At 38.8% G+C, this 15,730-nt stretch overlaps 1 protein-coding gene across 1 annotated transcript; it reads right to left on the reverse strand.

The window, feature by feature from the left end:
- Positions 1-1,506: 1,506 nt before the first annotated feature.
- On the reverse strand, positions 1,507-13,418 carry LOC106066783 (leukocyte elastase inhibitor-like). Its single transcript, XM_056007209.1, has 8 exons — positions 13,285-13,418; positions 10,060-10,233; positions 9,180-9,309; positions 7,898-8,114; positions 5,906-6,036; positions 4,782-4,926; positions 3,037-3,225; positions 1,507-1,851 (listed from the first exon to the last, which is right to left on the reverse strand). Exons 2-8 carry the CDS (start codon positions 10,215-10,217, stop codon positions 1,640-1,642), a joined length of 1,182 nt encoding a protein of 393 aa, XP_055863184.1. The 5' UTR covers positions 10,218-10,233; positions 13,285-13,418; the 3' UTR covers positions 1,507-1,639.
- Between the last annotated feature and the right edge of the window lie 2,312 nt (positions 13,419-15,730).

The following is a 15,730-nucleotide window of genomic DNA, read 5'->3' on the forward strand; positions in this document are numbered from 1 at the left end:
TCTAATCATGCATGTCAACCAATGACTTAAATTCCTGGCTGGCTCTGGCAACCCATTCCATGCTCTAATAGCACTACTGAAGAAGGAGCATTTGTATACAAATAAAAAATAGCTAGAAAAGTCACTATTGAAAAATTAACTGTTGCTTTTCATTAATTTTTTTCCCCATGTACTAAAAGACTACGTATGATTATTTTTTAATCCAAACATTCATTTAAGATGAAAGTCTTAAAAAAAAAGTAATTCATTTTTATAACGCGCTATCTCCAAAATAAACACATAAATATAGTTCGTCCATCGTGGTCCGATGATGACCACTTTGTCATCCAGGGGTCTGAGGGTTTTGCACTGGGGATCTATGCCTCCTCATGTGGCTGGTGAGACCTATGTGAGCCCGGAATGTTCGGCCGCACACTGGGCAGGTTATTCCAGCTGGAGCTAGTGTCGTGGGCCTTGCTTTTCTTCTCTGGCGTTTTTCTTCTACCAGCGAGGTTCTTTTTTCCCCAGCAACCTGTGCGCCAGTTTTCACAGCGCGACGCCATGATGCTCTGTCATGTGCCTCTGTCTCTCAGGTGGCTGGGTTTATGCTGAACGCCTTCAGAGAAGCTTTGAGGGTGTCCCTGAAGCACTTTCTTTGACCACCTTGCGACCGCTTTCCTTCGCTTAGTTGTTAATTAAACACTGGACATTAATTTTTTTTTTCATTTGCTTTAAGCAGCACGGAAACCTTATCCCACATACCCCCCTCCCGTCACTGGTCCACAAAAGAGATTGGACCACTGGGCATAGTGCATGATATCCCTGACAGTGGCGCTATAGTAGAGTAATTTTTTAAAAAAAGTATTTCCAACCGAACCAAATTTATAATTTTACAATTAAATCTTATAGAAGCGGAGATAATCATTCATATTCGAAAGGTCCAAAATTAATAACACAGTGGTTCATGTAGTGGCGTGCCTTCCGTGTACACAAGGGAGGGGGGGGGGGCAAGTTAGTCTTTAACTCTTTCTCTCCGTAATTATTTTGCTTGTTCCGAGAGTATTATTCATCTTGCCCTTTTTTTATTTTACTCTCCCGTTCAGATTAACTTTCAATAACATTTTTGTTTGTCATCAAAATTTTTTATATTTAGTATTGAATTATAGGAGAATGCATGCTCTTTTTACACAACACAAATTAAAGTTTATAAATCCAAAAATCCATTTAGTTTAATGGGAGTCAAATCAACGTTGGCATCGTCAATTAGGAGAGAGAGTTAAAATAGTCATAAATAATATGGGTGTTCTCAGCGGACCCCGTATGATCAGAAAGTGCTGCAGTTTTGGAGTTGTCTGTCTCTCAGTTGGTCAAGTTTAGATCGAAAAAAATTAACAACAGAAAAGCTGTTGTAAATATGAATTTCTTCTTTTGGCAAAAAAAAATAAATAAATGTCATAAATCTCTATAAGTCTCATTATCAATAATAGATTTTTTTCTGTTTGTTTTTAAGTGAAAAAACAACTCCAATTTATTCTTTGACATTTTATTACTTAAACAAACAAACATTATTATAGCTTAGATATTCCTTGTCCATGGGCGGTTACTTGGGGGACCGCCTCTGAGTTTGTGTGCTAACACAAACTCTCTTTAGAATCCTGTTTTAACCAGAGAATTTTCCTTGGAAAAGAATCTCTCCAGACACATTGTCTCTCAGGAAGTACACAAAAGGATGGTCAGCAATGAACGTCTCCTGAGGTGGACTTAATACTGCCAAGGCAACTATCCCGATGACTGTGGCGGCTGCTGCGACGGTGCCAGTCTCTTGCACTTCTATCATTGCCTTGTGTAGAACCTGGCTGATATAAACTTGGGCTGTTGGAAAAAAAAATTATTTTAAATAAGACCATCTTTTGTATAGTTAATGCGAACAAATATTTACCCTTGAGTTTAGCTCATATAGATAAATAAATATAGACTGGCCGATTAAAGAGTTTTATGAAACGAAACTTTGTGACTTGCAATTTTGTGTACTTTATTTATACAGCATTTATGGGCAGTATAAATGTTAAGTATTCATATCTATTTCAGCCATAACCTATATAAGTATTACATTATTTTCAATAGTGTTGTTTTGTTTTAACTCTAAGAATGAAGATCATGCAATTTTTCATAATTCGGAAATCCGAATACAATAGATATACATGTTTTCAAGTTACATGAAGTTACTTCCTTTTTCCAGTCTATATTTATTTATGTCTATGGTTTAGCTATTTCATATCACAAAGATTTATACATTTCGTAGTGAGGACATCCTGTGATCTTGAAGACATCGAAATATGTAATATAAATCACAATAGACCGGATGCGATATTTCTAAGTCAATTTTGATAAAAGATTACTACATATAATACTACTCCATTAGTAACGGGAAATTAGGGTCAGGGTTAGGGAAGTAGGTGCTATTGACTTGTAGCACTAAACATCTGGTAGACAACTAAACCTATGTAAGCGAAATAGACCTTAACTAATAAAACTTTAAATAACTTGAATAACTTCCTTGATAACTTTATCGATAATATAGACAAAAATCAAGTAGATATGATATAAAAGAGATGTACAAGACTTTAGTAATAATATTTGTTAACAAAATCTAAATCACTTTAATAATAGAACCTTTCATTCTCACGTTCTGGAGTCGTCTGTCCTAAATAAGACCAAGTGACGACAATGCCACCAATGTTGCATCATTCAAAACCAATCGCTAACTTCGACCCTCCATCACACACACACACACGCACACACGCACACACACACACAGAGTAAAGATAACAGAAGTTGGGACGATTATAAAGATGGCGTTTTCCAGACTTATCGATTGGTAGCTAGACAGCCATAAAACTTATTGTAATTTGTAACTGTAGAGAATTTTGTAGGGAAATTAGATGGGATAGAAGAGACTAACAGAGATCTCTTTAAAACGGCATAACACTCAATCAAGCATGAGTACCCACTAACCAAAAAAAAATCTATTGTTCCCTCGGTCTTATCAAGTCTCACCTGATTGGGTGATTCCTGTGAAATCAGCCGCCATCGGACTGAAAGCTTTGACCATGCCCATGTCTTTGAGTGGCTTGTTGAGAGACAGTGTTGTCTCTGTCTTAAACTTGGGGATGGCCAGTTGGACTCTGACGTAATTGAGCCCAGTGAACAGATCGTTGACTTTGTTGGGCTGTGCCAACAGCTTCTCTAAAAGTAAATAATTCCACATGATGAAATGCATTCCAAAAGAACAAACCGAATCAAATCAAATGCACGCGAGACATACAATTTTGAAAAGGAGATAATTGAAGGAGATTTAACTTAATTTTAAAATAATTTTAACAATGTATTATATCCCTTTTTTCATGCATAAATAAAATTAAAGAATATTGAAACTATAGATGTGTTGACGGTAATGTTTAGCAAGAAGCACTTCAGCTCCCATTATTCGTAAGATAACATTTTTCTTTTTTTTTTCTTTGTAATTGTCGTAAAAGTGAAGTCGAATTCTAGCCCCACGGAAGCTCCCTTCAATTGGTTTGTCTGAGCAGTTTTATCCTGGAGGGATCCACGGACATATAAATACTTTTTACAATCATATTACAGATGGTTCCTATTTCAGAAGCTCGAGTTAAAGACAAGGCCGAAGGCCGAGCACACCAGGGAAATTCCCCGATATTCCTTCTTCGTATCACTTCAGCCGTTCGGGTGCCCACCATAAAAGGCTTTTTGAGGATCTGTGTCTGGTTGTCGGGGCTCTTCCCATCTCCGCCATTGCATAGGACTCGGTCATTAGGCATCACGGCGGGGGTTCGGCTTTGCTTCCCTATTTTCTTAATCGTCTCCTCTAACGGGGGGGGGGGGGGTCACCCAGACGCCACGCTGAGGTTTAAAAGTTCGCCAGCCAAAAAGAAACTATTTAAAAATGTACAATTCGTGAAAAATTTTGATATTTGTCCAAACTGAAGATGGAACTTGTTTGTTTGGTTACGTTAAATGTAAACTAGCCTTTGAAAAATATTCCCACAGGGCGCAGTGTCAGGTGGAAGTAATCGAGAAGGTAATGATAGAATGGGCAGATGATATCAAGATGACATAAAGACAAGGCCGAGCACACCAGGGAAATTCCCCGATATTCCTTCTTCGTACCACTTCAGCCGTTCGGGTTCCCACCATAAAAGGCTTTTTGAGGATCTGTGTCTGGTTGTCGGGGCTCTTGACCATCTCCGCCATTGCAAAGGACTCGGTCATTAGGCATCGTGGCGGGGGGTTCTGTTTTGTTTTGAAAAACATTCCTATAGGGCGCTGTGTCAGGTGGAAGTAATCGAGAAGGTAGTGATAGAATGGGTAAATGATATCAAGGAGATAATTGGCCTAGCCATCATAGATTTTGGGATTACGTAGAACTGAGGACAATGTCGTGAAGTTGTGAAAGAGTACACATTAGTCCCCCTGAACCTCCCTTATGTGGGAAGCGTGGTCGAGAGGCTAAGTGCGCTTGAACTTGGCTTGGCTTGGCTACCTAGAAGGGGACTCGAGGTTCGACATCCGACTCGGGCAGAGTTGTGTTTACTGAGCGCCTCAAGGCAGCACGGAAAACCAACTCCTAGATACCCCCTCCCCCCCCCCCCCCACCGGTCCACAAATGAGATTGGACCAAAAGCGCTCTGAGCATGCTATAAGCATGAAAGTTGCGCTATATAAAAGCTATAAATATATATATACATATGGTTATGAGAGAATAGAAATACACGATAACTTACCTAGGTCAGTGATGCCGTCTACTTTCTGTGGCAGTGCAATGTACAGACTGAATCTACCTCCTTTAAAGGGGAGCTCAGCCACATCCACGCCATTGGCGTTGTCTCTCTTGATCTTGATACTTCTCTCGTCATGCATCATGTCAACCTGACCAGACGATGTTTTTCAGAGATTATTAAACATATTCTCGTTGAAATAACATTTCTGTGTTAAAAATATATACATAGGAGGCGCAGTGGCTGAGTCGTAAAGCACTTGGCTTCCAGACCGGGGGTCCCGGGTTCGAATCCTGCGAGACTGGGATTTATTTAATTTTGGGATCTTCAGGGCGTCTCTGAGTCCACCCAGTTCTAATGGGTAACTGACATTAGTTGGAAAAAGGTAAATGCGGTTGGTCGTTGTGCTGGCCACGTGACACCCTGGTTAGCGGTGGGCAATGGTAACAGATGACCTTTACAACATCTATCCCATAGATAACTAAGTCTGAAAGGGGAAATTTATACTTTTTAATATATACATAGCACTACATATTTATAATGACCGACTCTCTAGAATATTGTTTTAGAATATATTATTATTCAAATAATTTCTTTTTTATTATTATTCTAATGAAGGACTACGTAGTTACAATGAGTTTAGTAAATCTAAAACAAACTACATGGAAATTATAAAAACCTAATACAAAACTTTAAAAAATTTTGTATAATATATATTAATCTCAACTTTTAGTTTTAATATTACAATCTGCCATACCATAATCACCTACTCGAATTCTTGATTAAAAAATAAAACAGTAAACACACTAACAAAACAAAAAACAAAAAAAAAAAAAAAACTTTGGCTTTGCAGTCACCATGAAGAACATTGCGTTCATCTCTTATATTAACTCTTTCTTTCCGTAACTATTTACCACATTCTGGTGGAATCAACGCTAATATCGTCAGTTAGGAGAGAAAGAGTTAACTATACACTTCAAATGAAAAGGTTAAGACGTCTACCTTGTTGTGATTCACGTATATTGGATGAACGCCTAAATCTAACACGGTCACGTCTTCGCTGGTAACTTATAAATAAGTTATATTATAAAGACATCAGTTTTTTCTCCTGTTTATGCATTGACCCTCACCTGCTTGACGGCACCCGCCAGCTGCTTAAACTCTTGTTGTCTTGTTTTGAATTTCTCAAATGTTTTGGCCCAGGTTCCGTTAAAGAAGATGGTATTGACCAATATCATTACAGTGCTGCCGTCAATGCTACCTATGATTAAAGAAAAAAAAGTATTTCTTAAAATGCTATTTTTCTTTAAAGTCGTCTGTCAATGTCGCCATTTCCAGCAGCCGATCTTATTTTAACTCCTACCAGTAAGACGTTATGTTTTTTGTTTGTTTGTTTGTTTGTTTGTTTGTTTGTTCTTTTTGTTGTTGTTTTGTATAGCAACACGATAACTTAGCGTCTAAATTTATAGAAATATTTCTTAAGATTTGTTACAAGGGTTAAAGACGGTGTGAAGTTTTGACACTTAACAAAACAAAACAAAAGTATTCAATTGAAATAGCAGATAGACTGGTCCCTTAACTTGCGCGGGTCCGACTTTCGCGGGTTTAAAAAAAAAACACATTAAATTCATTAAAGTCTAACGACGTTACAATAATGGTTAATGTCGATTAGTTATGCTAACATAGTCATAGCCTATAAGAGGTAACAGACCGTTGGTCGTCAACAGTAGGACAGTCTGAAAGCTGAGGCCTTACAAAGGAGGACAGAAAGGACGTCAAACCCAATACAAATGGGGGACGAATTCAAAAGACAAAGTATCTTAACTTATGCAATATAGACGTTACTTCAAAAAAGAAGATGATTACGTCCTACGCGTCATGCATTTAGTCATGCATGTTAACCATAACTTTAATTCTGCCAAGTCACTGGTTTTCCTGGCTAGCTCAGGCAAACCGTTCCATGCTCTAATAGCACTAGGGAAGAAGGAGCACTTGTAAGCATTTTGATACTTTGATAACCAGGTTTAAAATTTAACACTGAAAACTATTAGTAATAGGCCGTAAACTTTGATATTAAGTATTTGTTTTCTCAGACGTAGCGACATTTTTACAAAGCTTACATCAACTCTGTCTGTCTGTGTGTCTGTCTGGTAAAAAGTTTGTACACGGGATATCTCCTACACCCAATCTCGGATCAAGTCCGAGAGAGAGGTTGGAAAGAAAACGAATCATCTTTCAAATTGTAAAACACCAGAACATTATTGTTATCAATACTCCATTTATTTTGGTGCTATACACATGACACATATATCAGTAATATATACATATATATGATTGTTCAGACAAGTTAATCAGAGCTCCAAAATAGATGAGGTTGCGTGTCATTGTGTTATGCGCCAGGAGGCCCATTGACTCCGACTTCAGCCTGCTTTTCTTTCTGGGTGTTCTCCCATAGCCTTTGATCAGCCAAGATCGTCTGCAAGGCAGCAGTTGTTTAGTTTTGCTAGATGAACTGCTATCCCTAGCTAACGAGATTCCTCTACCCGGTTTTAGAGTGAAAGCGCCCTATAATCGTTATTTCCAATCATTTGCAATTATTTCTTTGGACATTTGTGCATCTTTTAAGTCAACGGTTCTCAACCTTTTATGCTCGGCGACCCCTTTTTACAATCCCCTACTCTGACGCGACCCCTCCCCCCCCCACACACACACAACAATAGAAAAATAGACAAAACAATCCATATTTTCTATGGTCTTAGGCGGCCCCTGGCAAATCGTCAATCGACCCCCAAAGGGTTCGCGACCCACAGGTTGAGAACCCCTGTTTAAGTGAACATCCTAACCTCAAAAGTCTAAAACTTACAAGTCTAGTGAAAATTATCCATAGCATTACTCTAGAATGTAGATCAGGGGTTCTCAACCTGTGGATCGCGAACCCTTTGGGGGTCGATTGACGATTTGCCAGGGGCCGCCTAAGACCATAGAAAATATGGATTGTCTATTCTTCTATTGCTGTGTGTGTCTATGGGGGGGGGGGGGTCGCGGCAGAGTGGTATATTGTAAAAAGGGGTCGCCGAGCTTAAAAGGTTGAGAACCGCTGATGTAGATGTTGCTCTCCTTACCTGGTTGCAGGACATCTTTAATCATGTTCTCTGTCTGAGCAGCGATGTAATCGTTGATTGGTTTCTCGGGACCTCCGTTGGCGGTTAAATCAATGTTGGCAGTTCTGGCAAAATAATCATTGCTGGTGTCTTCGATAAATTTAGGTGCGATTTGGTAATAGGGATTAACAAAGATGGCGTTTCCGGTGTGGAGCTGCACCTCGTGAACTGAATTCATCTGTACCAATGTTAAAGGATAAAAAAAAATTAAAAATGTGGATTTCAAAATCATAAGGAACAAATACACGTTGGAGTCTGATACCGAAAATAAGTCTGTTTAAAATTCTATTTGGTTAGTGGTTAATAAGTATATAAAGTTGGTGTAGGTGCTGAAGACCTTGATCTGTATGTCTTATAGTAAAGTAAAGTTACCCTTTCAGACCTTGTGGTCTAATAGGGCAGATGATGTTAAGGTCATCTGTTTCTGTGGTCTACGGTTAACAAGGGTGTCATGTGGCCAGCACGAAGACCAACCGCCTTTACTTTTCCCTAACTAATGTCAGGTACCCATTAGAGGCGCCCGAAGATCCCGAAATTAAAAATCCCAGTCTTCACCAGGATTAGAACCCCGGTCCCCGGTTCGGAAGCCAAGCGCTTTACCGCTCAGCCACCGCGCTGTACATTGAACATTTTCATTTAGGAGGAAAAAGTACAGGATAGATCCTCATGGAGGGCAAGCCTAAGGGAATGGTCTTGGATCGCAGATGGTGTATACACCAGAGGTAGGAATACGTCTAGTATCGCTGCAGCGTCTGATGATTACACATGTTTAAGCTAAGACCGTGGATATGTATCTAGGATTGACCTTTTTAGCCAGAAGATATTACAAGGGAGACAATTCATCAATAAGAAGAAAAATGCCAAAGAAAAATTATAGAAATACAAGGAATTTATTTCTCTCTGCACACTAGTAATGTTTAGTAATTGATTTTTTATTAACGTTTTTTTATGATAACACGTTGATAGGTGACAATCAAGGCGTTTGTTATTGTAGGTCCATTGCAAATGTAGACAACATATCAAAAGTGTTTCGATAAATGTGTGATACATTTAGCATTAGCGACGCTTTGCAGGGTAGGTATACAACCCATACAATTTCAGATGTGATTATTTCTGTAAGAATGTTTAGTATATTTTTAAAAACAAGAGAAAACTTCAAGAAAGCCTTTGCTTCGTGTGATTACTTTAGAATAGTCTACTTACTTAAACACAAGCAACTAGAAGGAAACAAAAAAACCCAGACCTGCTCAATCAGCTCCTTGTACGTCAAATGTACGGAGTCCCCCAGTGACGTAGTTCCGAGTGTAGTTGTCATCTCAGCAGCAGTATCTCCCCTTGCTCCAAGGGAGGTCATCGACAAAGCTGAATGGATGCTGTTGGATACAGGACGTACATGGTATAGATTTATTAGTACAAAGCTTATATCAACTCTGTCTGTCTGTATGTCTGTCTGGTACAATTTTTTTACACGTTATTTCTAACACACCCATTCTCGGATCAAGTTAAAGTTATTATTTTAACACAATTATTATTAAACAATTATTTATTTTACCTAACAATACACCAAACGATAAAAAAAATATTAGTTTATTAATTACTGGTAATAAATTATTTTGCTTCGTATCGAAAAAGGGAAATAAATGCTGCATAATTGCTGCATATGTGGAGTTATTCCCCTTATTACAATTTGTACACGTTATTTATCCCACTTTCCAGTGTCGAATCAAGTTGAAATTTTACATAATTATTTAGTCGATTGCACTACATAAATATTTTTTTAAAGACATTAACCAATTAGTTAGTGGTCATTTGTTTTATTTAGATAAAGTCAGTTCATTTTTTGCAGTATTAAAATATATACAAACATAAAATGTCTTTATCATTTGCATTGTTTTTTTTTATTTCATTTATTAATCTACGACAAGTCTTTTTATAAACTGTATGGCGAGAATTCGCTTTCCTACCTACCTGTATGGCGAGAATTCGCTTTCCTACCTACCTGTATGGCGAGAATTCGCTTTCCTACCTACCTGTATGGCGAGAATTCGCTTTCCTACCTACCTGTATGACGAGAATTCGCTTTCCTACCTACCTGTATGGCGAGAATTCGCTTTCCTACCTACCTGTAAGGTGAGTAAATCACGTTTGGCTTGTCGAGAGCAACATTTTGATAAAGTCTCTGAGAGAAATCTGCAGAAGCCGAGGACAGAGACAGCTGTTGCTGCTGGTCAGCACTGACCAGTTGACCAACAACGGCTAAAATGGCTGCAAGGTACAGCATTGCTGTTTCTTTCTAGCTTCAGAAGAAGACAAAAATCTATAAGTATGTTATATACTTTTACTCTTTAGTTTCATTTTAATGTATATTTTTGTTTCAGATTTTTTTTTACCGTCCTAGGAGTGGAATTTTTTATCAAAGCTAGAGGGGGGGTTTTTGCTGTTAAAATCCAAGTGTGGCTCCAAATTATTTTTTTTTAATTAAATCCTTTTAATAAGAGCCTTTTTTGTTGTTGTTTTATTCGGATTATACTTTCACTTACAATAACACACAAGACAAATCAAGTTAACTTAGCCACGTCCAGACCATACAATACAATAGTTTCATTTTTTTTTTTAAGGAAACCTCAGAATTTGCGCTATTCAGTTTTAGCTCTATCATCATAGGAATCCTTGGGCCTCTTTTCTTTGCCTCTTTTTTGCGCTATTTAGTTATTTAGATGACTCGGAGATCAGAAAGTAAAACTTGTAAATATGGGCAAAATAAAACTTAAACAAAGTAAGGTTTAAAATGGTTGACATGGAATTGCATAAAACTGGGGAAATCATAGGCTGTACAATATTACAATTACTTCATCAATTTTTTTTTCACAAGAGGAGGGAACTTTTTGCTCTAGACTTAATTCATATTTCGCACAAATTTGTAACTCCGTGCGAGGCACATTTTTTCAAACTGCACTTTATGAGAATCAGGCATGGGTAACGTCGAAAAAATTTACAGATTTGAGGAGCTCTGAGTAACAAATTCCTTTTGAGTAGTTTGTCTTTGAAGGAGGTTTGTCCAAGTAACTTGACTCATCTCTCATCTCATCTCTGCTTGTGGTCCCTTCTGGGGTCTATGCCACCAACCAGCTTAAATCAGGCATCTCAGTTCTGGGTGAGTCTCTCCAACTGTCCCCACGTCTTACTAATCTGCTTGGCATCTGCTTCCAAATCGCGGAGCCATGTATTCCTGGGCCGTCCCTTCTTCCTCTTTCCTTGGGAGTTCCAGATTAGGGCTATCCTTGTTATGTTGGATGCAGGCTTGCGAAGGATGGAGCATATCCATCTCCAGGGTCTCTGAAGGATATCTACTTCAATGGGCTGCTGCTTTATTCTTTGCCACAGTTCCTCATTCGAGATTCTTTCTGGCCAGCGGATCATAAGAATCTTCATCAGGCAGGTATTGATGAAGTAACTGACTTCTTTGTTATATTTATGAGTTAATTGGCGTGTTTACACAGAAACTCGATTAACCCTTAAAACGCGTGTGGTAGTTTAGTCTCTAAACATCAGAATTGTAATTCCAATTTTGTAAGCACTCATTTTAACGCAGCTCAGCACTTTAAGGGCTAATGGATTCTATGCAATTAAGGTAAACAGAATGAGACCTTAACGTCGATATCGATTGCCAACCTGACGGAGGATATGATTCCAAGAAGGATTTCATTTCCTCCTTTTGCCGGACGTAAAGTAACTTTTATTCGTCTAAAATGTTTTTAATCTCATTTTGTGCTTCGTCTTTCTTGGAAATGACGTGTCTTATAATTATAGTTTTAAACAGTCTATTTACTCAGGGCATCAGTATAATGGCTTTCTATAGAATCGAGAAAACATGGGCCTCGACTCTTGAAGAAAAGCGTGCCACACGGAAAATGGCCAACTCCTCTACCACCAAAGCGAAAGCTACCTTGACCTGCAGTATATGTGGACGGGAGTGTCTCTCCAAAATAGGGCTCCACAGACACATGAAAAAGTGTTCGAGATGAACCAGAGTCGTTTCGCGACCGAAGGAGGCCAATGGATGGTATAATGGGTCTAACAGCTGAGTTGTTTGTATGTACTGACGGGCTTTTCTCTTTATTACCATGCATTGGCAAACATCACAGCCCGTAGAACGATGTGTATCTCAGATTTGTTGATTTCACATTCTTTAACTCCTGGCTTTATCTTGACACCTTTATGTTTTCAATTATGATCGCCTTTCAGCGTAGAGCTGTCACTGAATGCGAGGGTAACGTGGCCTTAGCACGTTCATACTTTGTTACCATCTGGTCATTGCGTGTGTCAACGTAACATAAAAGGAAGAGAAAACACCGGCAATTGAAGTCGTCATAAATCTGTTGAGCAAGTATGGGGGGGGGGGGGTAACCTTACTCAAAATCTAAATATATAACACACACACAGTACTAGTGGGACTTCCTTTATTCAGAACCAAAACTTCACCGTGTCCAAACACAGTCTTGAATGCAGAGGCGGACTGGATATATTTAGGCTAATGACCTTTTGAGCTGACACCTATATACAAAAAAGGCTGCATGACATTGGAAGGGCCTCTTGAATTTGCAATATCATGGGGCTCATTTTATAAAAATGTTGGCACCCTGTTCCTCCAACCCATGCTTGTAAAAAAAAATATAAAAAATTCCCTTTTCAAACTTTTCATTTGCTTCTGTGATTAACAGTTAACGCGGGTGTCATGTGACCAGCACAACCAATATCTTCCTTTACTTCCAAACGTATGCCAGTTACACATTAGCGTTTGGTGGTCCAGAGGTGTACTGAGCACAACGTGCGCCCGAGGCAAGAAACTTATCGGCGCCCTTCCCATTGTCAATAAACATCCCATAGAAGTATAGGCTTATAAATACAAAGTATATAATAATATTATAATACAAATAACCTTAGAATGTATTACCTAAATGAAATATCTACAATAATTTTTATTTCATTTTATCTGGGTCAACGCCCCCCTGTGGCATAGTCCCACCTTCTCCCTCACAACGCCTCTGATATGGACTTTGTGACCGGCCACAAATCCAGAAGCTCAAAATCAAAATCTTCATCGGAATTCGAACTTGAGACATCACAATTCGGAAGCCAAGTGCTTTACCACTCAGCCACCACACCCCATCTTGAAAGAACCTTACATAGCTATCAAAAAAACCTGTTTCAAAAAAAACGTAAAGACATCTTGCTAGTAATTAGACATCTAACATAGTATTAGCTGCTAGTATTACACCATCAGACAAAGCTATGTACGTAAGTAGACTATGTAATTAGCACAGAGACGAATCGATGGGCAGGCCTACCTTTGCAACAGCTGATAAGGAGAGAGAGAGATCGACAAACGTGAACTCTTAAAGTTTAAATACTTTTGTTGAAAGATACGTGACGTCACTGCGCTTAGGTACACAGGGAGCCACAGCTGTCTTTATCAGCTGCTTTGTCAAGTCTTGTTTTTGTGGTTGCAAATGAAAGATAGCTTTATCTTTGCACCTCGACAGAGCCTCACTATTTGTCAAGTCTTGTTTTGTGGTCGCAATGAAAGATAGCTTTATCTTGCACCTCGACTGAGCCTCACTATTGTTTTTGAACCTACTGAATGTGCTAATCATCAAATGCTAAAGCCAGAAATATGTTTGTAAAATGTGTTGTATGTTTCAGATGTTCCTTCAGAGTTGAAGATATTTACTACCTAACCAAAACCTCCCGCAGGACGACGGGGAATGGCAGCGGGCAGGGTTTGAACACGGGACCATCGAGAAGTTCAAGAGACAGTCGCGCATACCGCACAACCAGCCATCCGTAAATAAATCTGACTCGTTTCGTTTTCAGATCGAAGCTTTGCGATGTCCCATAGGAGTCGGACCGAAAGCTCTTGAAGCCTATGACCTAAACCAATAGTATCTTTCAGTTTCTATTCGAATGTCCACATCTACCACATGTTCAATTAATCTCTGACACGTTTAGTGTAGGATCACGGCTTCCCGAATCACGCCTGATTCCCATTAATTGTTTTTTAATTAAGTTTGAAGTCAAAAAGTGAAATATTTAGATAAATTAGTTTGCGTTATAAATGAAAGAGCTTAGAAAATTGGATTCTTCAGTGCTGAAAGTTTTTGAAAATTATATGTCTATAGCAGTGATGCCCAACCTTCCTCGTCATGCGGGCCATTTTCATTTCCAACCCTCGTGTTGCGGGCCACGAAAAACGAAATGAAATTAGCCTGAATCTATTTGATTAGTAATAGAAACCCGTTGATCTAGTACCCGTAGTTTAACAATCTTTCATTCGCGGCTCAAATCAAGAACGTCGCCATATTTGTTTCATAATGCCGTTTATATGTTGTTGTATTTTTTAAACAGCCACACTTTCCTAATGAGACTAATATATTGGCCTACTATCATGTTCCACAAACAAGTAAATATCCGTTCACATTTCCTGGTAGATTGTCCATTCAGAGTCCCAACTCATAAACACCCAAATGTTACATTTCATGGTAGGCCTAGCTAGCCATTAGAGAGGGGGGGGGGGGCCATAACGTAGGTAAAGATACATTTGTCATCCTTTTTTATTTCGAAGGTGGTCTTCTTGACTCTGTGCTAAAGTTTCGACGGGCCAGATGGAACCATTTCGCGGGCCGTATCTGGCCCGCGGGCCGTACTTTGGGCATCACTGGTCTATAGTATACCCTTTTAAAGTCATTGCTTATCACCACATTCTTTTGTACACCGAATGCACAAAAAGCTAGTTATAAGCATTGCATTTAAAACAAAAGAAAAAAAAAAACTTAACCAGTGAATTTTCCTTGAAAGAGTAACTGTCCAGTTTGATTGTCTCTCAGGAAGTACACAAAACGATGGTCAGCGATGAACGTCTGTGTGTGTGTGTGGGGTGGGGGGGGGAGTTGAACAGACGTCAGGGATACTCCAACGACAGTCGCTGCAGCAGCCACAGTTCCAGTTTCCGGATGGATGGATGAACGATTTTGGATGGATGCTGTTAAAACCGTTATTTCAAAGCTAACAAACCGTGTGCAGAATTTGACTGGTGACCTACATGCAAATTTAGAAAATGTCGAGGTTTTTCACGATAAATTTTAAACACGGTAATCTCCTCTTCGCTTATATTTGGTATTTTGTTTTTACTAAATGCTTCACTATTGCAAGGAGTCTTTCGAGTAAGCTTTGCACCATAGGATGGTGCGCAAAATGTTCTGTAAGTCTATTCCTGCATTCGTTTTACTGAATACAAACAAACATTGGAGTCGAGTGGGGGAATTCCCGCTAAGCCGTGTTTTAAAATCAAAAGAAGAAAGCCCAATTTAATTTTCAGATGATTACTTTTAAACAATTATTGCAGTCAAACCAGAGTTTTCACCGTCTGGCCAATTAGGTAGTTATTTTTCCTAAATGTGTACATAAACTGTATATTCTGTACAGGAATCGTTAGAGCCGTGATCGAAAAAAAAAAAACTACACTGTGCACTCTGATTGTTGAACCCATGCAGAGTTTGCAAGCTAACAGGAGGAATTTTAATTCAAATAATCTTCGCATATTTTTACAAAGCTTATTTCAACTGTATCTGTCCGTCTGACGGACACGTCATTTCTCTCGGATCGAGTTGGAACTTTAATAAGCTATTTATTGTACCTAACAAAACATGAATCAATAAAAAAAAATGTAACCAGTTAGCTAATTATTATTTGGTAGTTAGTTATTTTGTTCGGTATGAAGAAGGGAAAATAATGCTA

The sequence above is a fragment of the Biomphalaria glabrata genome, chromosome 12, assembly GCF_947242115.1.
Source record: "Biomphalaria glabrata chromosome 12, xgBioGlab47.1, whole genome shotgun sequence".
Lineage (NCBI taxonomy): Eukaryota > Metazoa > Mollusca > Gastropoda > Planorbidae > Biomphalaria > Biomphalaria glabrata.